At 34.4% G+C, this 22219-nt stretch overlaps 4 protein-coding genes across 6 annotated transcripts; 3 read left to right on the top strand and 1 right to left on the bottom strand.

Annotated features, from left to right (window-relative positions):
• The first annotated feature begins 3204 nt into the window (after nucleotides 1-3204).
• Nucleotides 3205-5361, top strand: LOC111315387 (MYB-like transcription factor ODO1). The gene is made up of 2 exons (XM_022917073.2): nucleotides 3205-3583; nucleotides 4250-5361. The coding sequence occupies exons 1-2, from the start codon at nucleotides 3321-3323 to the stop codon at nucleotides 4782-4784; spliced, it is 798 nt and encodes a 265-aa protein (XP_022772808.1). The 5' UTR covers nucleotides 3205-3320; the 3' UTR covers nucleotides 4785-5361.
• Nucleotides 5362-8349: 2988 nt separating this feature from the next.
• Nucleotides 8350-10006, top strand: LOC111315395 (uncharacterized). Its single transcript, XM_022917083.2, has 2 exons — nucleotides 8350-8504; nucleotides 9223-10006. The coding sequence occupies exon 2, from the start codon at nucleotides 9249-9251 to the stop codon at nucleotides 9786-9788; it is 540 nt and encodes a 179-aa protein (XP_022772818.2). The 5' UTR covers nucleotides 8350-8504; nucleotides 9223-9248; the 3' UTR covers nucleotides 9789-10006.
• A 411-nt stretch (nucleotides 10007-10417) lies between these two features.
• On the top strand, nucleotides 10418-14600 carry LOC111305674 (uncharacterized). 3 transcript variants are annotated; one of them, XM_022903404.2, is made up of 3 exons: nucleotides 10418-10685; nucleotides 11678-13535; nucleotides 14002-14600. In XM_022903404.2, exons 2-3 carry the CDS (start codon nucleotides 11867-11869, stop codon nucleotides 14355-14357), a joined length of 2025 nt encoding a protein of 674 aa, XP_022759139.2. In that variant the 5' UTR covers nucleotides 10418-10685; nucleotides 11678-11866; the 3' UTR covers nucleotides 14358-14600. The 3 variants fall into 3 exon arrangements, with proteins under 3 accessions (XP_022759139.2, XP_089621567.1, XP_022759145.2); XM_089765441.1 differs by having other exon boundaries at nucleotides 10437-10685; nucleotides 11832-13535; XM_022903410.2 differs by having other exon boundaries at nucleotides 10438-10685; nucleotides 11864-13535.
• A 4052-nt stretch (nucleotides 14601-18652) lies between these two features.
• LOC111305690 (amine oxidase [copper-containing] gamma 2-like) lies at nucleotides 18653-21917 on the bottom strand. Its single transcript, XM_022903422.2, has 4 exons — nucleotides 20544-21917; nucleotides 20124-20237; nucleotides 19313-19860; nucleotides 18653-19210 (listed from the first exon to the last, which is right to left on the bottom strand). The coding sequence occupies exons 1-4, from the start codon at nucleotides 21873-21875 to the stop codon at nucleotides 19000-19002; spliced, it is 2205 nt and encodes a 734-aa protein (XP_022759157.2). The 5' UTR covers nucleotides 21876-21917; the 3' UTR covers nucleotides 18653-18999.
• Nucleotides 21918-22219: the final 302 nt, after the last annotated feature.

Here is a 22219-nt window from a genome sequence, read left to right on the forward strand (position 1 = left end):
AACTGCTACAGTTGTGGCTCAGCTTAAACCAGACAGCCCCCAACTCTACAAGCAATGCCCCGTATCCTAGCTACCTTACCTCACTGAGCATAAATTCACACCTGTTTTATACCTAAAAAATTAATGATTCAGCTTCACCCCTTTCTTTAATAATTTCTTATACCTAAAAAAAATGCAAATGCAAATGCAAAGCTCAATTATTCTATCGCGTACAAAAATATCTTGTTTTAGGGTTTATCGATATTCCATGCGTCGATGGGGATTCTTGAGATGCCAGAACTTTTACGTGGTTGAACTGAGCAAACTCCAAAATATGTTGGTGAAATGGTGACGACGACCTTTGCATTGCATGCCATATTTCCCACGCACGTTTGAGCAAAAAGTTTGGTTTCCTATCACTTTTTCCCTCTCCTTTTGGGGAAAGCATGTATGTGTCAAATGTATACATGTATACGTAATAGTATATTACAGTTTAATACAAAGAACAAATTAAATTACAAAAAATGATTTATCCACTGAGTGCCTTACAAGTCATTCTATAATTTTCCCCTGATTTTTAAAAGCTTATTAGCAAAATGCACATCTTTGTACATGAATTTTACATTTGTATCCCATCCAATGATAATCAAATTAACTGTTTAAATTTAATCCTATTAATATTTTAATTTTTCTTTTCAACAACGCTCCAGCATTTGACTTTAAAATAATAAATATGTACATATATCTTTTACACAAAGAATTATAATTACATCACAAAATCTTTCAATGAAAAAATTCTCAAAGTTCTCTAATTAGGTGCCAGTACGAGTCACTATTTAATAACTACATGATTTACTGATTAATTTATATGATAAAGGTTTAAGGGAGGAACATGGGATTACAAACTAGGGCTTTTGTGCTTAGATACGTATAATGAAGTCCAATGTTGAGCTATTGAGGAAAGGGTCCACATACCTACCTACGTTAAGAAATACAAGTCAAATAACCAAGAAATTTGAAAATTAACTACCCCCAATCCACTCATCTTATTAAATTATGTGTATAAAAATTGCCTATCCTCATCATCAAGAAAATGTGTATGCATCATAAGGTCATATCTGTTGAAGTAAACTTTGACATGGGAGATTATTTGGCTGGACACGTGTAACAAAAGGGTCATTTTTATAAAAACCGATTTAGAAAATGAAAATCTTGGATTATCTCAAATAAAACTCAGCCCTCCAATCTGGGTTATCCAAATCAAAGGCTAAGAATGTAGTTCTTTATCCAATAAGCTAATCTAGTAAATATTTAACCTAATGGAACAATCTAGAAAACATAATACGTGTCTTTCAGATCATATAAATGGTAGGTATAATTGTTAACATAGTTATTATTCAAAGTTATATACCTTTACTTATGTCTTCTGTTTTTTAAGATCGGCAAAGACTTGTCTCAGACAATGGGTAAAGTAAAAGAATTAATCCGAACCATAATAAAATATAAGGATTAAGGATTAGTGGAAATTAAGGTTTTTGAAATTGATAATGACAATTAATTGCTAACTAGTATAGTATCTAATTTAACTAATATTTTACTCTTATTTGTGACAATCATGTTATATGAATGTCATTAATTATAATTAAAGTACAATTAAGAGTTGTAATTATGTGATTATATAGCGTTAACTTTGTGATTAATTAGTTAGATATTGGAATTGTGGAGAAGCCCTTCAAATAATTAGTTCTTTTGTTAATGATCATGCTAGCTAATAAGAACTTATATTAGTCGATGAACTTATAGGATAGAGTAGTATTGATGTTTAAAGGAAGATTGTTCATGCGATGAATTGATATAGTTGATGTAAGAATTGTTGGATTATATCCGTTTCGAGGTATTATTTGTTTTGAGAATAAAAAATTTGTCTTCATGATTTTATCTTTCGAAAAAAATGTCTCGATAATGGAAGTGTAACCTTTATTTATTAAATCATTGTTTAATTCTTGACTATAAAATGTGAGATTGTTTCTACTAAAAAAAGATGATTATATATAGGGTTTATATTTGAAGTATATAAATTTTATATACTGTCAATAAATTGAATATTACAATCTTATTAATAAGATAAATCAATTAATATCATCACATTAATAAATAAATTTTAAAAAATATATTAATTTTTTATATATTTATTTTAGAGTTTATATTTGCTCATTAATAGATAACATCATTTAATTTATTGATAATATATAAAGTGTATACATTAACAATACAATGCATAAAATATGAACTTATATATATTTATTAATATGGATTGGGTTAATTTATGATTTTTTTTTGCCTAATCAATGCAAAACTTAGAAGATAAGTAGAATTAGTAGGTTATTAATTATGACTTTAATCAATAAGTTGAATTAGCAAGTTATTAATTATGAATTAAATCAATGTGACGGAGTCTTCAACTTTTTAGTCTAATGGTTCAAATGTTTTTAGAGAAAGTGGATATATTGGAACCAAGACCTCTATTTCTTGTCTTATGAGTTTTGTCTATGCTATTTACTAAAAATAATCACGATGGGGAAGGAACTAATCTTGTGGATTTCGAACACTATTACTTAACAAAACACGAAAGAAAACGCACCCCCATCTTAATTTGATGAGGAATGAGTTTTATGAAAATGAAGAAAAAAAGAGTGAGAATATCAAAATGATCATGTTCTTCTTGAAGTAATCATAAAGGTTTTAGTTTCCACCGTTCAACAGACCTAAAGAATATATAATTAAAGGATTAACAAAATGGGGAAGATTGCATTTAGTCACATTAATAAAGCTCAAAACCAAGATCACAAGGCTAATAACCTCTTAATTAGTAAACTGATGACTCTAGGAAATAGAAACACCGCAAAAATTTATACTACACGTAAAGGAGGTGATGACGAAATGGGTGATGGAATGGTTGAGTAAGAGTGCAATGAGGTAGAGTGGGGTTGTGTAGGAAAATGAGAAGAAAAACTTTTGGAATGCTTAGATGTAGCCATGTCTTTGGGTCACCCATCATCCACTGTCCTCTTTCACTCTTTTGTGTGTCTACTCACACCAGAACACACCATTTTAGTTCCAACATCGCTTTCTTAAACCAATGGTGGACCCTGGAATCTCCTCTCATCTCTTTGAAAATTCTGAATTTCATATAAATATAAATTACTTGGTATCAGCGTCTGAAAGCTGCCCAAGGACTTTATATAAAGGTGGGTGTGGGGCTTTTGGGTCTTTACAGGTAGAGAATTGGTGAGACTAATTACTTGTTATTAGTCATAATTTGTGTTTAGTGGGATTAAGTTATGGGTAGGCAGCCCTGCTGTGACAAACTGGGTGTGAAAAAAGGGCCATGGACAGCTGAAGAAGACAAGAAACTCATCAGTTTTATTCTCACCAATGGCCAGTGTTGCTGGCGTGCTGTTCCTAAGCTCGCTGGCCTGCGCCGCTGCGGCAAGAGCTGCCGCCTTCGATGGACTAATTATCTTCGGCCTGACTTGAAGAGAGGCCTTCTTTCTGAGTCTGAAGAACAGCTGGTTATTGACCTTCATGCCCGTCTTGGCAATAGGTTAATTAGACTCTCTTCTCTGTGTTATTCATTGTCCTGCATTATGTGATTGCTTGGAGCAGTTTTAAGTGATAATCATTAGATTAGTTTAATTGCTTTTGTTTCTGAGACAGACGCCTGCAAATAATCATCTCGTTTTCTAGTTTTGGGTCATGGAGGTTGATATTAGGCATTTTTTGAAACGTAATTTCTTCGACACGGCAGCTTATACTTAGCAAAACAAGAACAATTTTAGGTTCTCCTTTTAAAATGCGCTAAGACAAATAGTTCGATGATCTTGAAATTAAGTTAAACCAATAGTTCTTGGGGACCATACAGTCTTCTAATAATTTTTTTTGAAGTTTGCAGAAAAGTCTTCCCAGAGAACTACAACTAGTTTTGATTGTAAGTTTTTGTGAAGTTAAAACAAGGATACCAGTCTTGTTTTATAGCTTATTGATTCCTTATCGTTCACTATCATCCAATTCAGAAGCTACCAAATAAAGAATACATTGTTTCATGGAGTTGCTTCAGCCACTTGCTTGCTTGAAATCCAAGTTGTCTGACATCTTCGCAACGAAGTTTTAAAATAAACACACTATTTTAGAAGCTTTTGTTGATGGGTTTTGATTTTTTTTATATTTAGGATTAAACTTAATATATTTGTTATTGTTCTTTCTTTATCAGGTGGTCAAAAATTGCAGCCAAGTTGCCAGGTAGAACTGATAATGAGATCAAGAATCACTGGAACACCCACATCAAGAAAAAGCTTCTTAAAATGGGAATTGATCCTGTTACTCATGAACCCTTGAACAAAGAAGTTAAGGCTGAAGAAAGTTCTTCCCCTGCTGATCAATCTGCAGATAATCATATTACAGAAAATGATGGCATCCCCAACTCATCAGAAGCTAATTCGAGTACACCAATTGAGAATTGCTCTAGTACTCGTGACTCCAATTTGTTAAACAGCATTTGCAACGATGAATCTTTATTAACAAGCTTATGGATGGATGAACCTCCCCTAGTTGATGCTTCATGGAACAGTACTACACCTGGAGGAGAAACTTGCAATGGCACAAGCTTGCCATCTTGGGAGGACAACTGTGCATGGTTGCTGGACTGTCAGGATTTTGGAATTCATGACTTTGGATTCGAATGCCTAAACGACATTGAATTAAACACGATGAACATGTTAGAGATGGGCGACAAAACAGTAGCATGATGTGCACCATAGTTGAAGTTCTGAGTAAAAAAAAAAATCAAAATTACTTAAAGCTTCAAAGTAAGGTGATGTTCTAGTTGATTTTATGTTCCTGTATTTCCGAATATTGTTGGAAGGTCGAAGGTAAAACCTCGCTTCGTCAGAGGTTTCTCACCTACCAATTCAAACGTGATACCATCTCAAGATGTGATATTTCATGGTGCCTTGCAAATATTGTAATCTTTCTTCTGTACAAGACACAGGGAAACAATTATTATTCAGCCAAAAGAAAAAAGGAAAAAAATAATAATAAAATAGGGACACAATGGGCATGATAAAAGTGCTAGTGGGTTTTGTGAATGTGAAATCTCTTGTATATATTTAATATTTCTATCTATATATGAAAATAAGGGTAAGAAAACAGTTACTTTGTTGTAATTTAAAGTTTCTTAAGAAAACTTTAGTGTTTTCTTCTTCTTTTTTTTTTTTCTAGCACATTGATTTAAATGTTCGGATGTAAAATGTTGTTGCTTTCTCATGCTTAACTGATGATATCGTCTCCTCAAAAGTGAAGAAGATTCGAGGCCAAATTAAATAGTATATCCAGATCTTTAGTCCTATAATTGTGATGGCAAAAGCATTTAGTTTTCAAAAGAACAAAAAAAGAAATCATTAAGCAAAACATTTAAAGTAAAAGAAGAGAATTTCTAAAGAGCACATTCTAGTTTATTATACCAGCAGTATAGTAATGTCCCTTGACATTTAACTGTTAAACGCATTCAAAATAATATCAGAGTGCCAAGATCACTCAAAAATTAAATGCTTTTTGGAGCAAGAGGACCACTGTTCCATCCATCTGCTTCTGGCAATAAGATATTGCCACACTATATATTGTGCAAAGATCAGCCAACATGTGGTCAGGCATCCATAATTTGAGCAGACTCTCCATTAATGTTTCTCTTTGTTTATGTACTTTACACCTTGTCATCATTCCTGGGAAGCTTCAGGAAAATAAACAAATGTTCTAAGCAGGCTGTTTGCGGCCTGTCAGCACTAACTAGTTTAATGCCACTTCCAAGCAATAACTTTGATCATGCTGTTCCTCTCAACTTGATATTTTGCCATTAGCTTTGCTTCTTAGTGCTTCTAATTCTATGTTCCTAAAGGCAATTATTATTCAATTCATCACTTTATAACCTAACACCGCGAATATTTTTCTTAAGCTAAAGACTTTATGTTTTTCAGATAATCGAATAACTTAATTTGGTCTTTTTATATATTGCTTTAGCAGAGATAATTCATTTTTCAAAATTTTCAAGAATTAACAATTCTTTTGTTCCCAGGGTAATGCTTGTGTCACATTGTACAACAATTATATAATCTTATTGTTTAGCTGAGATCAATAATTCACCATGATTGTAGTGAGTGCAGACAAAATCACAGATAAACATTCTTTTTATCTTTGATAGTGAATGGATGCCATAACCTTTTGGAAAACAATAAATTATAAATAAAACATTTTAACTTTATTTCTATAAACCAATGACAAATAATTGAATTAACAAAGTCCACAAGATGTCATGCTACCATAAGCTTGATGTAAAAGATTTGCAGTGACCAGCAACAAGTTAATCTAATCAATTGAGAATATTGACTAATTTGTGACTTGAGATAGATCTTAAATTCAACAGAAGTATTCATCAAGACTAAAAGGTTGATAATGAAGTTGCTGATGAACTGATCTATAGTATAATTAAATCCTCAAGAAACAATTAAAATAATATATATTTCAATATTATGTGAGATAATAAAAAATTTATGAGTGTGATTTGCAAGCATTTGCTATCGAGTTAATCACATAATCAATCATGATATAAAGGCTCTGTAATCATGACATTTCTTAGGACGCAAGTTAAGGATAATGTTTCATTAAAATTATCCATCAAGGAACAGAAGCTAGCTGAGTGCATTTGCAATTAATTCATATATCTGATGTTTCATTAACATTATCCATCAAGGATGATGTTTCAATATTAATGATAAAAAAAAGATTATAAGTATTGAGATTTAAATCTGAACTTACTAAATATTATATTATCTAACTAATTAAACTTCGGATTCCAAGCAAAAGTGACATTAGTAATACCGATGATACACTATAAAATTGCTTGTATGATGCGGTAAGGAATTACTTAACAGAAACCACATGAAATCACTTGTATTTCCATTGAAAAAGGAGAAACGGTCCATGGAAAGAATTAACAAGATCTGAAGGAATTCAAAAGGAAAAATGGACAAGTCTGCAAAAAGGTGAGGAAGAATGGGGAGACCATACACCAAGATTCTAAAACCTCATTACTCGTGGTGACCTGACCTTAAAGATAAAAAGCTGTGACCCCAAAGTGGAATGTGCAATCATTTGGGCATTTTGTGGTTAATTTTGAATTCAAATTGAGTCATGTTCTTTAAACATTACACTATTTGTGTTAGATGCTGCAGCTTTCAAGTTTTTGTTTGAACACTAGGAAGAGAGAGTGTCCAATTTTTAAGACTTGTCAGGAAATGTGTGTCGCATTATGTCTCCAATGATAAGCATATGCCATCCATAGGCAAAAGCTCTTGTGCACCACGGCTTTGATTTGGTCTAATTATGCAGAACTTTTGTTTCTGTGTGCCGATGGGGCATGCTGAGAAGAATATGGGCGCATCTCAATAAAGCAGTTAGTAGTAGAATGTTGTCAAACTCGGCATCAAGACATATGTTTCAATTTGAGACCATGTCAAAAGAAAATTGTTGAGCTTGTAATGACTGACTTTCTTATAGGTCTTGATCCCCTGGTTGAATAGAAGCATTGCAAGCGTGAGCCCTGAGGTCACCTACTCAAATGGATTATTCTCATTCTCAATGCTTAATGTCAATTTAACTCACAAAAGTAAGGTTTTCGGTAATGAAAATTTGGATATATAAAAGATTAATTAATGCCCTTCTAGATCCCCAAGCTATGCTGCATAAATTCATTAAATTGGTTCTTAGATGATGAGATTTCAGATGCTTTTTCTTAGAAATAAGAATGCCTTTCAGATTCTCCAAATGTGCTATATGAGTTAGATTAAAAAATTAAAAGGTCAAAGATATAAAACTTTAAAGACGTCGGTTTTAGGGTGACTTTTAATAAAAAATTTAAAATTTAAATTAATTGGTTTTTACAATTTTATTAAAAAGTAATCTTTGATAGATTTAAAATTTAAATTTCAACATTTACAACATTTTTTCTTTTATCTTTTGGAAGAAAAATAAAAGGTTAGAAAAGGTTTACCTAAGATCGGATATGGTGGATTGGCTTGATGAAATTCCGTTAGGAGGCAATTATTTCCCTAGTCCCCACAAATTTTGAAGGTATATTTCGTAAATTGGGCTTTAATTGGATTAAAGGTTAAGGATGGAGTTTTAATATATTGGGCCTCCACTTCGACAGAATAAAAGCTCAATTTCAGGCTTATGTGGACCCATTGGTAGCAAATGGGCGGTTTCAATGAGGGAAAAAGAAAAGCCCACTCCAACCAAGATGAAAAAACCTTTCGCTTTAAGGTTTACCAAGAACCTTGATTTCAATCTCTTTTCTTTCACATCTCCGGCAACAACCCACACTTTTCGGAACAAAACAGCACCGTTTTTGTTTCCATCCTACACTGCTGAACCCCCTTCCTTTGTTGGGTTTTGGGGCGCAGATTGAGTTCCAGGCAAGAATTAATGGCTTAGTTTCAAAATAATTAACGATTCCTTATTGTATTTACTACCCTTTATTTTTACACGCTTTTCGTTTGGAATTTTGAGTGGATCATAGAGTATATTGGTTCAATGAATCGGTTTTGAAATGGGTTTTGTTTTGCCAGTTTGAATGATAAATTCATTAACGGGTTTAGGTTTCGTTGTTTTTGTTGAGTCTGAAAGTGATCTGTTTGTGATTTATGGGTTTGATTAGTTGTAACAGTTGATGAATTGGAGTAGCATAGGGATATTGCATTGCCTGGTCTCAAAATTGTACAAGGCGCTTATCAATGGCCTCTCTAATCTCCATACTGTCACTATAATAGATTTCCAGCGTTAACCCTTCTTTAGTATCTAAGCTGTGACTTCTAGTTTGCGAGCATCTGTGTTTAAGATTGGTTTTTGCGGGGGTTTTTTATAGGATTGATGAACTTTTTTCAGTCAATTACCCTGGATGCTTGTTTTAGTTTTTATGTTGCCCTTTCTATATTCTCTGATCTTTTGCTGAGTTATATGTGTGTTCTTTGTGCTATATTAGGCACTTAGTAGTTGTTTGTTTTGCCTGATGTTTAAGCTAGTGTCCTGATGGAAGAACTTGCTTGTGGAAAGTATAGCAGTGTAGCAACATGAGAACACGTGTGCTATGTTTCTAATCCACTCCCACTCCATGTTTTTTTGTTTATATTACAGATATTTCGTCTTGGGTTGGTTGCAACATGGGCGATTTTTCAATCCAGATTAGCACCAACCTTGTCAACCGACTTGCTGAAGATGATGAGAAGCTGAAGAAAAGAACAAAGAAAACCAAAAACAGGGTGCCACGAGAGCCTCAACAACCAAAAACTAAGGTCGATCAGAAGCAAATATCTCATGATTCTGAAAGACAGAAAGGGATCACAGGCACAGGATGGCCGGTGCTGCCTCCCTTATTTCTGCCTGTAAACCAACCTCCTTACTCAGCAAGTGCAGAGTTAGATGCAATTCGATCTGTTATTAAAGAGAGTGAGAATGTTGTAGAAAAGTTGCGGAAGCAGGAGGAGAACATGGTGCAGGAAGTAACACAAAAAGCTAAGGATCTCCATGATAAGGAGTTCAAGATTCCAGACCCAAAACCTATGCCTTGTTTGGTTGAGAATAATGCTTGGATGGCATGCTACAAGGAGAATGCTAATGACCTAACTAAATGTGCTCCTCTGGCTCAAAATTTTGCAGACTGTGCTCGCAGAGTTAGGCAGCTAGCAAAATCAGCTGATTAGTAGACTTTGATAGGGACAATTTTTCAAGTCGTAGAAAGAGTGCGAACCACTTGCCAGTTAGGCAGTTTGTGTGAAACTTGAATTTTGGCCTTTTGTCTTCTGATTTTGTTACAATCCTCTGCTTCTCTATAAACGCTTTGTTAATACACATATTCAAAGTGACATGATCTTCACCATTTGAACTATGGTGCTTGAACACACAAAATTGTTTTCATTAATGCCTTGTCCTTTGCAAACATTAATTGCGTTGTTCATTATGTTTCTGTAAATCTTATGGTTTAATAATTACAAACATTTAGACCTTTTCTCCATGTAGCACATAAATAGATCTTGATTTATAAGTATCCTTAAATAAGCTAGGTCTCTTTAAAAATATTCTTAGCCCTTCCAAAAAGCAAATTATTTTCTCTCTTAAGTTTTTTTTTTATATATAAAAAAAATCGTAATATGAGAAAAAAGATGGTAAAATTAGAAATTTAATTTTTAAATTTATTCGATATCATTTTTAAAATTAATTATATAAATCAATTGAATTAAATTTTAACTATTTATTTTTTATTAAAAAAAGTTCAATTGTTATACATGCTTAATCTAGATATTAAAATGGTGAATGGAAAATTAGAAGAAAGAATGAAACAAAATTGCCATGGTACACTAAGCACTAGCTAAAAGCTAAGGGACAGGTCATAACTAAGAGGAGAGTCACGTGGGGATCACGTGAGAAAGCGTCGACGATTTCCAGTTTTCCACGCCTACTCCTCGCTAGCTTGCTTCATTTCCTTGTTCCCTCCATCCTTATCCCTTCAAATCGCCGGTCCAAGCTTCACCGGATTCCTACCAATCCTAATTTTTTTACTTTTTCCACTCCAAATTTCCTCAGATCCCTTCGAAATCCAGGTAACTTTTCTCTCACATCATTTCTTTCTTTTTTTTTTTGGAGTTGTTGATTTTTCATTTCAGCTTATTTATTTTATCGAGTATTTAAATTTAGTCACTTAGTTTTCTTTTTTAGAAATATTTAGCTTTCTTTTTTAGAAAAATTATTTGTTAGAATGAAAATGGGTGATAATTTAATGGCAGCAAACTGTTACTTGCATGATTAGGGGAAAATCAACTGTAAATATTATTATCTTGAAAGCTACATGTTGGGAATTACCATAAAAAAGGAAACAAAATTAAGCAAAAGAGAAGGATTCAGATGCCTATTTTAACATTTCAAAGAAAATTGCAAACTTGTGTCCAATTTCATTTCATGAGTGCATGCTGGTTATGGAGAAGCAATGGAATATGATTAAGAAGGCACATTGTTGTAATGGTTCATAATGTGATTAGCTGAGTTGATTGCATCACTATGGACTGATTACTTTTCTTGAAAAATATATATGATCAGTTACATTGCTGGCTCTGATTAGTTTGTAAATTTTTAAGATTCTATGGAAGTAAATTAGGTTATGCTAAGATGCATAAGAATTTTTATATGTATATTAGATTGTTACCAGTATTTTATCATGCTGCTTAATCACTGATGCTTCTGTTCACAAGCATAGTAGGGAAATGTTGAAATAATGAATAAGTTTGTCATATAATAAAGGGTTCTGTTCAAAGATGTAGAACTTTGCCAATCTTTTGGTCTATTTTGTTAATGGAGCACAGGTATTGTAATAAATCTTGCAGCCTTTTTCTTGTCAACTGAAAATGCTTTGATATGTTAATCTCTTGATTTGGGTCATTGTTGAATAGCAAAACAGGTTTCTAGATGATCAGTGCCTATACAACTTGAGGGATTTTCTTTTATCTTTATTCATATTGGTTGCTCATTAACATTAAATTCAATTTTCAAAGTAGGTTTGGTAGTGTAATTGATCAAGTACCTTGTCTTTTTGTTTCAGTCTACCCGGTCAATGAGAACTCAATGATTTACAAATGAGGGTCAATCCAAGTTTCTTCTCTTGCTGTGCTTTAACCTTTGTACCTTTTTCTGTTACTAAGGAATTACATTCCATGTATTCATTTTGAGCTTTTGTGTGCTTTTGATGGTAAAAGGGAAAATTCTTTGTAATTGATTTGTTTTAAAGATTATGGTTCGTGGAAGAGATGCCTGCTGGGAGCATTGTGTTCTTGTGGATGCAACAAGACAGAAGGTAAGGTGCAATTATTGTCACCGGGAATTCAGTGGAGGGGTTTACAGGATGAAGTTTCATCTAGCTCAAATAAAAAACAAGGATATAATCCCTTGTGCTGAAGTCCCTGATGATGTCCGAGATCATATACAAAGTATATTAAACACTCCCAAGAGACAAAGAACTCCCAAGAAACCAAAGGTGGATAAGGCAGTAGCAAATGGCCAACAGAATAGTTCCTCTGCTAGTGGTGGTCTCCATCCTAACCATGGATCTAGTGGGCAGCATGGCAGCACCCGTCCATCTTTGTTGTTTCCGCATCCGTCACCTAGTGATCAGGTGGCAGTTGATGATGCTCAAAAGCAAAAGCAGGATGATGCTGACAAAAAAATTGCTGTGTTTTTCTTCCATAATTCTATTCCGTTTAGCGCTGCTAAATCCATGTATTATCAGGAAATGGTGGATGCTATATCAGAGTGCAATGTTGGTTACAAAGCCCCAAGTTATGAAAAGTTGAGATCTACCCTCTTAGAAAAAGTGAAGGGTGATTTACATGATTGCTATAAGAAATATAGAGGTGAGTGGAAAGAAACTGGTTGCACTGTCTTGTGTGATAGCTGGTCTGTTGGTAGGACAAAATCGTTTGTTATATTTTCAGTCACTTGTCCAAAAGGGACACACTTTTTGAAGTCAGTTGATGTCTCAGGTCATGAGGATGATGCTAGCTACTTATTTGAATTGCTTGAATCTGTTGTCTTGGAGGTTGGTTTGGAAAATGTAATACAGGTGATAACAGATAGTGCAGCCAGTTATGTTTATGCAGGAAGGCTTCTCATGGCCAAGTACAGTTCATTGTTATGGTCTCCTTGTGCTTCTTTTTGTATTGATAAGATGTTGGAAGACATTAGTAAACAAGAGTGGGTGGGCGCTGTGTTGGAGGAGGCAAAGAGCATTGTGCAATACATATACAGTCATGCATGGATTTTAAATATGATGAGGAAGTTCACTGGCGGAAGGGAATTAATGAGGCCCAGGATTACAAGATTTGTAGCTAATTATCTTACCTTGAGGTCCATTGTGATTCAAGAAGACAATTTGAAGCACATGTTCTCTCATTCAGAGTGGTCATCATCCATTTATAGTAGACGTTCTGATGCTCAGGCTATTAAGTCATTATTGTATTTAGAAAGATTTTGGAAGTCTGCACATGAAGCCGTTAGTATGTCTGAACCACTTGTTAAGATCCTACGGATTGTTGATGGTGACATGCCGGCTATGGGTTATATATATGAAGGAATTGAGAGGGCAAAAGTTGCAATCCGGGCATATTATAAGGGTATTGAAGAAAAATACATGCCAATCTGGGATATAATTGATCGGAGATGGAATATGCAACTTCACTCACCATTACATTCTGCAGCAGCATTCCTGAATCCTTCAATTTTCTATAACCCAAACTTTAAGATTGATTTAAGGATGAGGAATGGGTTTCAAGAAGCAATGCTTAAGTTGGCTACAACAGATAAAGATAAAATAGAAATCACAAAGGAACATCCCGTGTACATAAATGCACAAGGTGCTCTAGGGACTGATTTTGCTATCATGGGGCGGACCCTGAATGCTCCAGGTATGAAAAGTTGCCTTTGTCACTAAAGTCATTTTCATATTATGTTCAATATTACACTGGTGGAAGAGGGACCATAGCTTTTAAGTTCTCTATATCTAAAATAGGGATGTACTTCACTAACCAGTATATTTCTCTATTATTCTGTATGCTAAATCACTGTGCTCTGCTAGTGCTTTTTCTGGTTGATGATAATCTATTTGGCCAGAGTGAAAAGACTGAAATTACAAGGACAAGATTGCTTTGACTAAGATTTTGAACTAGTTCATTTGAGTCTGCTTTAGATTATGGATACGTATTTGGGTTTGGTGGCGCTCATTCATTTTGGATTTCTTTGCATTCTAGGGAGAGTCAGAATGGCAGTTTCATGCCCACCTTTCATATCTTGGGAGGGTTTATTGGGGTTTATGTTTTCCGGCTTGCTGAAAATTGCATCAGTTACACTTAAGTTGGTATGTGGTATTTGCAGGTGATTGGTGGGCAAGCTACGGTTATGAGATTCCCACACTACAAAGAGTGGCAATAAGGATATTGAGCCAACCTTGTAGTTCTCATTGGTGCAGATGGAACCGGAGCACCTTTGAGAGCATACATACAAAGAAACGCAACAAAGTGGAGCTGGAGAAATTCAATGATTTGGTTTTTGTGCATTGCAATCTTTGGCTACAGGCCATTTGTCAAAGCAGGAATGGGAAATGTGAACCCATCATCTTTGATGAAATAGATGTTTGTTCAGAATGGCCCACTGAATTGGAATCTTCTGCCCCTATGTTGGATGATTCATGGTTGGATAATTTGCCCCTGGAATGCAGAGGTAGTCCTTAAACATTTTTTGGGGGGATATGTGCATGGTCAAATATTTATGAAAGTAAAAATGGATACTAAATATCCAATTACTGATTGTTTATTGTTTACATGGTGTTTGAATATGTACATGGTCAAATATTTATGGATACGCTGCCTGATCAACAATATTATAGTTGCGGTGGCTAGAATATGTAGATTAACATGGCCAAATTCTTCTATGATTATTCAGGGGCAGGAATATATAGTTTTAGTCTTTGACAATATATCCTCTTAATCCCTGGAAACATTTCCTTCATGTTTTAGTATTTCTGTCTCATTTGTCATAGCCACTCAATTTTACCAATGAAAAAGTAGTACTAAATGTAATTTTCTTAATCTGTTGCAAGTGGATAACATCATTAGAAATGAGACCATAAGCAAAAAATTTGAAAGCAATTAGGTTAAAATATATGAATAGTCACCTAATTATATAAATTTTTTTAAAATGATCATTAAATTATTAAATTTTTTTAATTTAATCACTAACATTGAATAGTATTTCTTTTTTATCACTCAACTTTTAATCTTTACCATAATATTTATTAGACGTGTCATATCAATGGTTAAATACTACATTAGCTAGCTGCATATAAAAGTTTTTTTTTTTTTTTTTCACTTTTTGCTTATTCTCTTCTCTCTTCCCCATTCTCTTTTCCTTCTCTTTATTTTCTCTTTCTAAAATACGGTCACAATCATAAAAAAATCTCAAGAAACCAAGTTTTCGGTCCACATTCACCGTGATGACAACCTTTCGTCAGCGTCAAAAATGCTCCAAAATTTATTTTCCCTGATTTCTTTTTTCTTTCTTTTTTCACTTCTCTAATTAATTTTTCAAAAAAAAAATTATTGAAAAGCTTAGATCTAAGATTTAGTCCCATGATTTCAAACCCAAAAAATACACCTTCCTCGTTCCAAACCAAACCCCACCTTAGTTTGTTTCTCCTCTATCTTTGACTTCTTTTTTCCTAATTTTCGACTCCCAAAGCCCTCTAAAACAAGCTAAACCAGCAACTTTGTCATTGTTTTTCAGTTTTTTAGTACTCTGTTTTGCTTCCTTTGGAGAATACTGATATTTTGTTTTTTTTTTTTTGTTCTGATTGTAGTTTTTTAAGGTAAAAAATAAGATTTTTCTGTGGTGATAAATGGTTATTTGGGTGAGACTAATGGTAGTTGTTTTAAAGTTTTGGTTATCTTAATTTTTATAAAATTTTGGTTATTTAGATTTTATTTTAGATTTTAAAAATAATAGATAACTTTAGAAAGATTGAAAATTTTGTCCGTTTTGTTTTCTCATAAATTGCTTCAATTGTTTATTTTATCAATAATACAGAAGGAAAGAATGGTGCTTCCAACGGTAAAGATGGTGGCAATGATTGGTTTTCAGTTAGTACGTATGTTTTAACTGTTAATGATGATTTTACTTGCCTCAATCTTTAGTTTACTTGTTAAAAGTAAAGGAAAAGCAATGAGTATAGAGATAGGGATAATGAAAGAAAGAGAAAGAAAATAAAAATTTTATTATCAAACGAAAAAAATATATATATATTTCATATTTTATTTAATTTTTATTATTAATAACATGTAAGTTTTAATTATGTGATATTTTTTATGACATGAACATGTCACGTGATAATTGACATTATATGTGACATGTACAACTAATATTCTATTAAAAATTAACAGCTTAATAATAAAAAAAATGACACTTACTAAAATATTAGTAATTAAATTAAAAAATTAATAATTTGATAATTATTTTTAAAAAATCTATATAATTAATTGACTATTCATATATTTTACCCAAACAATTAATGGCTACTGCATGCCGTCTTAACTTATAAGAAATAGATATAAACCCATTAACTTGATAAATAATCAGTCCATAAGCACCTAAAAGTAAGTTGGAATTCAAACATGCGATTGGTACACATAATCATTTGTTATAAGAGGACGAACAGCCTACTACATCCGAAGGGGTTTGGTGGCCAAACCAACCCAAAGAGTAACATCGAAACTGGGTGAAGCTGCCTGCTAGTGCTAGCTCTTTTTTTTCGAAACCATGTAAAAGGCTTTTACGATGTGTTCCACAAATGAAGCAAATACGACCCAATCAGCCGTATTCGAAAAGGACTAATACCGGTCTCATTTGTCATAGTCACTCTTTTTTTCACCTATGAATAACCAGTAACGAGTGTAATTTTCTTAATCTGTTGCAAGTGGATAATGTCATTAGAAATGAGATCATATGCAAAAAATTTGAAAGCAAGTAGGATAAAATACACGAATAGTCACCTAATTATATAGATCTTTTTTAAATAATTATCAAATTATTAAATTTTTTAATTTAATAATTAATGTTTTAATAAGTGTTTTTTTTAATCACTCAACCTTTAATCTTTACCAGAATGTTGATTAGATATGCTATTGTTAAGTGCTATATTAGTTGATTGCATATAAAAGCCAATTGTTTTTTATCTTTTCACTTTTTGCTTATTATCTTCTCTCTTCTTCTTTTTATTTTCTCTCCATAAAATACAATCACAATCATCCAAAAACTCAAAAAATCTAGTTTTCGATCCACATTCACCATGCCTACCGCCTTTTGTCGTAACCAAAAATGCCCCAAAATTTACCTTCCTAGATTCCTTTTTTCCTTCTCTTTTTCACTTCCCTAATTAGTTTTTCAAAAAATAAAAAAAAATCTTAAAAAGCTTAGATCTAGGATTTAATCCCATAATTTCAAACCCAAAAAATACACTTCGTCGCTCCAAACCAAACCACACGTTAGTTTGTTTCTCCTTTACCCTTAGACTTCCTTTTTTTCTAATTTTTGAGTCTCAAAATCTTTTAAAACAAGCCAAACCAGAAACCTTGTCCCATTTTTTTTAATTTTTTTCTACTATATTTTGCTTCTTTTGGAGGACGTTGATAATTTATTATTTTTTGTTTTGATTGCGGCTTTTTAAGGTAAAAAGTAAGATTTTTTTTTTTTTTTGGTGATACAAGGTTATTTGGGCGGGTATAGTGTTAATTGTTTTAAAGTTTTAGTTATTTGAGTTTTTATAAGGTTTTGGTTATTTGGATTTTATTTTAGGATTTTAAAAATAGTGGATAAACTTAAAAAGATTGAAAATTTTGATTATATGCCTATCTGGATTTTGCTTTGTTTTCTCCTAAATTGTTTTAATTATTTATTTTATCAATAATGGAGAAAGAAAGAACGATGATTCCAATGATAAAGATAGTGAAAATGATTGGTTTTCAGTCGGGATGGTGTTTTAGTTGTTGATGATGACCTTATTTGCTTTAATATTTACTTTACTTATTAGAAGTAAAAGGAAAGTGGTGATTAGAGAGATAAGGATAACAAAGAAAAGAGAAAAAAGGACTACATGAAATACTAATATTTTATTTCTTTTATACTAGATTGCCTCTTTAGCAGATTTAGACATCAGTTCTATGAAATATAAACTTGTATCTGTAGTTAGACTAAGGATTTCAATTATTTGTAACATGTGTTTGATCCAGCTGATAGTTTATCTCCATTGGAGCTCTACCTAACGTAGAGCAGTTATTAGGTGCTAATCTTATGAAATGGTCTGCTGTAAATGTCTTTCCTGCAGCAGTTTAATATATTGTCTGCAATATATATGATAATTATCCACTCAACTCTGTCGGTAGTTTTGATTTCCATAAATTATTTGCTTTCAACAGTTGTGCTTTTTTATTGATTGTTTTAACTTCTATGATTCTAGATTAAGATCATCCAAATTCTACAGCCATGGACAAGTAAAAATTTCTTCAAAACAGGAAAAATCCTTTTCATCCCCTGTTTTTGCACCATGAAGTACTATCATTTATCCTCTTTTGCAATGCATATAAACTTTTATACCCCACGGGCTTGCCTTCCAAAACAGGAAACAATCGAGCGCTTGTTACCAACTGGGATTTTGGCTTTTTATGATTGCTTCTTTAACCATTTCAACCATTTCAATTTGATAGCAATTGGTTAGCAAGAATTTGCGAATTTCTTGTGGTTTCTTAATGGTTTCTGACATCAGGTCACTTACTAAATGACTCGATAAGCATTGAGTAGCTAGTCGTTCCAATTTCCATACTTTTCTGACGTTGTCATGCTCTCACATTGCTGAAGCTCTCCAATTATCTTGAGGTATAGCCATATATGGATTACTTAAGCAGCCATCTCACTTTGTTATTTCTTTATTTATGTAACTAGTCCAAAAAGCTATCCAACCAAATGAATAACCCAATCATGAAAAATTATGGTGACAATTCCCAACTTTCGTAGATTATTGGAGCCTTCAGAATAACGTGGCCATTGTTAAAATCCAATACAGCAATTAAGTGATGTTTATGGAAAATGATTAAGAGAATGTGACATCTAATTAATCTTGCTTGGTAAATAGAAACAGCCCTTGGATGATTACGGCTTAGACCTCTGGCCGTTCAGAAACTTGGATTTCCTCTGTAGGTCCTAAGACTCGATCTTGTTTTTTCCATTTTCTTCTTTTTGGATACCATTTAGAAAGAACAAGTTTATATTCTGCTACATCATTTATTGGAAATTCTACCTACCCAAGATAAACGTCGAACTAGAGCTTCATGCTGAAGCAGCAGGCTTGCAAACAGGTAAATCCTTTTCAACATTAGGTGGAATCCTGAGAATTGGGTTGCTCTCAAAGAAGTTAACTGGCTTCAAATCAAAGCTAGACGACACAGTTGGCATGATAGGAAAATCCTCCTGGCATGGTATGTGATGGAAGCCTAAAGTATACCACAGCACAATGTCTTTGTTCTCAATTGATCGATCCCTGCAAAATAAAACACACGGAAATTAATGGAAATGAATACCAGCTATGGTAAAATCAATTTGAACTTGGAAAACGACTCTTAATCGAAATCCACGGTCTCACCTGTCAGACCAAACGGCAAGAGTGTCTTCACCCTGGCTCTGGTAAACAAATAATCCACCAGCCCATTGCTCGCTTTTGTTATATGGAGTGACCCATATTTGGTTATTTGTGAATGCACCTCTTTTCTGTGGTGGATCTTCATGATCTAGCAAGCTGGCGGCAGTGCCACCGGGAACTACCTTGTATCCAACCGGGTTTCCAACCCTTGTCTTCTTAGTTGGATTGATCACGTGGAACTCCGATGGGTCATAGAGTTTAAGCTGAACTTGAGCATCTTTCTCTGTTTTAGCCACATTTCTAACCGCTTTCAGATAGCTTTTTCTTGGTGATTCTCCTGGAGAGGTATCTTGCCTTTTGATATTTACTTTAACAAAGGAATTATCAGAGCCATCGATGTCCATATCCAAATAGAATGCAATGTAATGATCATGGATAACGCCAACAACATTTTCAGACAAAAGGGTGCCAAAGAGATTTTCTTGCCCTCCCACTTGGTTCATGTTCTCATAGGTGGTACCTTTCACCATCAAAATCCCGCTAAGTCCAACCTGTGGTGAGTAATTTTGAAATTAGAACAGCCGAAATGGCTCGCAAGGAAAGTCGAAATAAACGACAAATTTCATGAGATATCTTCGTCAAACATCGAATCCACATTTGACTGAAAATATCCGTGACTACATCCTTGATTTTTCTTCCTCAAAAGGTGCAGACAAAGAAGACAAATGATTGATTAATTACCTAATGCATTGACTAATTACCTAATGCACTTCCTTGAAAAACAAGACTTTCGAGAAAAATTAAGAGCACTAACCTTAATCCTGATTAGCCCGTCTGTTTGGAACTCCCAATCCACAATATAATCATAGTTAGCAACTGATGCAGCCATTCTAACCACTAACGTCACCTTTGGCCTCACTTCCTTAATCTGCCAATAACACGACACAAAACGAAAAGGTGAAGCTGATCATGACAACGACTTCTACTCAATAAATTGCAACACTACCAGCATGCTAACAGGTTCAACACGGCTAATATTGCTTGATTGATAGATGGCAATAAAGGATTTGTATTCTCTTTCATATGCACAAAAGGAAAATTCAACAAGTACCTCACTAAACAATCATAAGATAAAGATAAAAAGTACTATTTGTATAGATGGAGTAGTACCATTAAATTATAGAGGCACATAGTTTTTATGAACTGATAAGTACTCGAACTCAAATATTCTTACCTCCATACCCGTAATTGGACTCTCCGAATGCCGCCACCCTATATCACCGGTGTAGCTCTCAAACACGCAGATCATGTTTGATCGGACATAGGGTACACCATCACCGGCGGCAAACACACCATCCATATAGTATGCATTTCTTGGACAATCATTAAGCGGTTCAAGTGGCATAGCTTGCAACCCGAACCCGTATTCACCCGCATCCATGTATGTCTTAAAATACCATCCATCAGTGGGGTCCATGTAAGGCACAAACAATTCAGACGTAAAACCTTTGTACATCACATTCCTCAGCACCCCACTATCCGGGTCCCGGACCTTAGCCCTAGAAATTACCACACCTGCTCTTGGGTCGGGTTTCAAATGGAATTCCCAGTTTGCCCATTTCACCAAATGTTCGTCTTCAATAACAAAACTTGGGCCCTTTGGCTGTTCAATTGATATAGGGTTTATCAAGTTGAGTTCCTCCTGAAGCTTCTGCTCGGAGTAACGATAATCCGTGTTCGAGGCTTTTGGTATCGGGATGGCCCGACCCGTATCCGATATCTCGATCACTTCTTTTGTGTCCATATCGAGTAAAACAGTTAACCCTTCGATTGGCCTCATGTAAAAGTTTACAGTGTCTTTCATGGAGTAGCACTGTACCTTAATTAACCTCCTGTTCTCCTCGTTTGCACCGAACCATCCCAACGAAATCGGCAGGCACGCCACGTCATCGAGATTTACGCCTCGTTCGATGATCGTACTGTTGAACTTGGCGTTCGAAAGTGGAGCCCAAGTAGCGGATGTCATGTCCTCTATCGTCATCATCGGGTAACCGGTCGGAGGAGCCGTTTTGAGAACGTTGACTTCGTTGGTTTCCAAGTTGACGGTCAGCACGAGTGACTCGCCGTTGGCACGTGCGATGACAGAGGCTATTCTGGGGAAGAGCGATTGGCCTTTTTCCCATTTAAGCACGAGGTCTTTGTCGGGTTCTTCTAAGACGACGGAATGGAGCGCGTAGTTTTTGGAGGACTTGAAGAGCGCGTGGGAAGAAAGGATGGTGCGGACCTTGTTGAATTCTTGGATGGTGAGAGGGTCGAGTGGGTGGCGAGGGACGGCTGACTCGTGGCGTCGACGGTTAGAGGAGGTGGCACGTGGCGTTTTGGTGAGTGTAGGTTGTTTGGACTGAAACCGATTCTTGGAGTTGCACCAGGGGGAGTTAGTGGCGCAGTCGAGGAGGGTGGTGACGTCAGGTGGTGGCGCATAAGGAAGGTGAATCCAGGTGAAGAGGAGAAGGAAAGCTATGGCGATGAAGAAAAAGAGGAAGCGAAAGAATTGCTTTGATTCCATGACTGTTTTTTGCGAGTGAAAGTGAAGAGAAAGACAGTTGATAAGGCTGTTGGGAAGGCTACAAATTATATATATATGGAAACAAATAAATGCTTATGTGATGCAAACCTGGCTTTACGTTACAGGAGTTTTGAATTTCCTTTCTTTTTTTTTTTTCTTTTTTTGTGCTTATAAAATATCTATTTCCTGTTTCACAAATGTGAGTGACTTCTGAAATTTTATCAGATACAATATAATCAGAGAAAGTTTTCTCCCATTAATTGGGAAATCATTTGCCAGTGTTTATAAGTAATACGATTTTTTTCCTAAAATTAGGTTTAGATAATCAAATTAAGTTTTTCCTA

This window comes from Durio zibethinus, chromosome 9, assembly GCF_047325235.1.
Source record: "Durio zibethinus cultivar Kanyao isolate XHJ-2024 chromosome 9, ASM4732523v1, whole genome shotgun sequence".
In the NCBI taxonomy this organism is placed as follows: domain Eukaryota; kingdom Viridiplantae; phylum Streptophyta; class Magnoliopsida; order Malvales; family Malvaceae; genus Durio; species Durio zibethinus.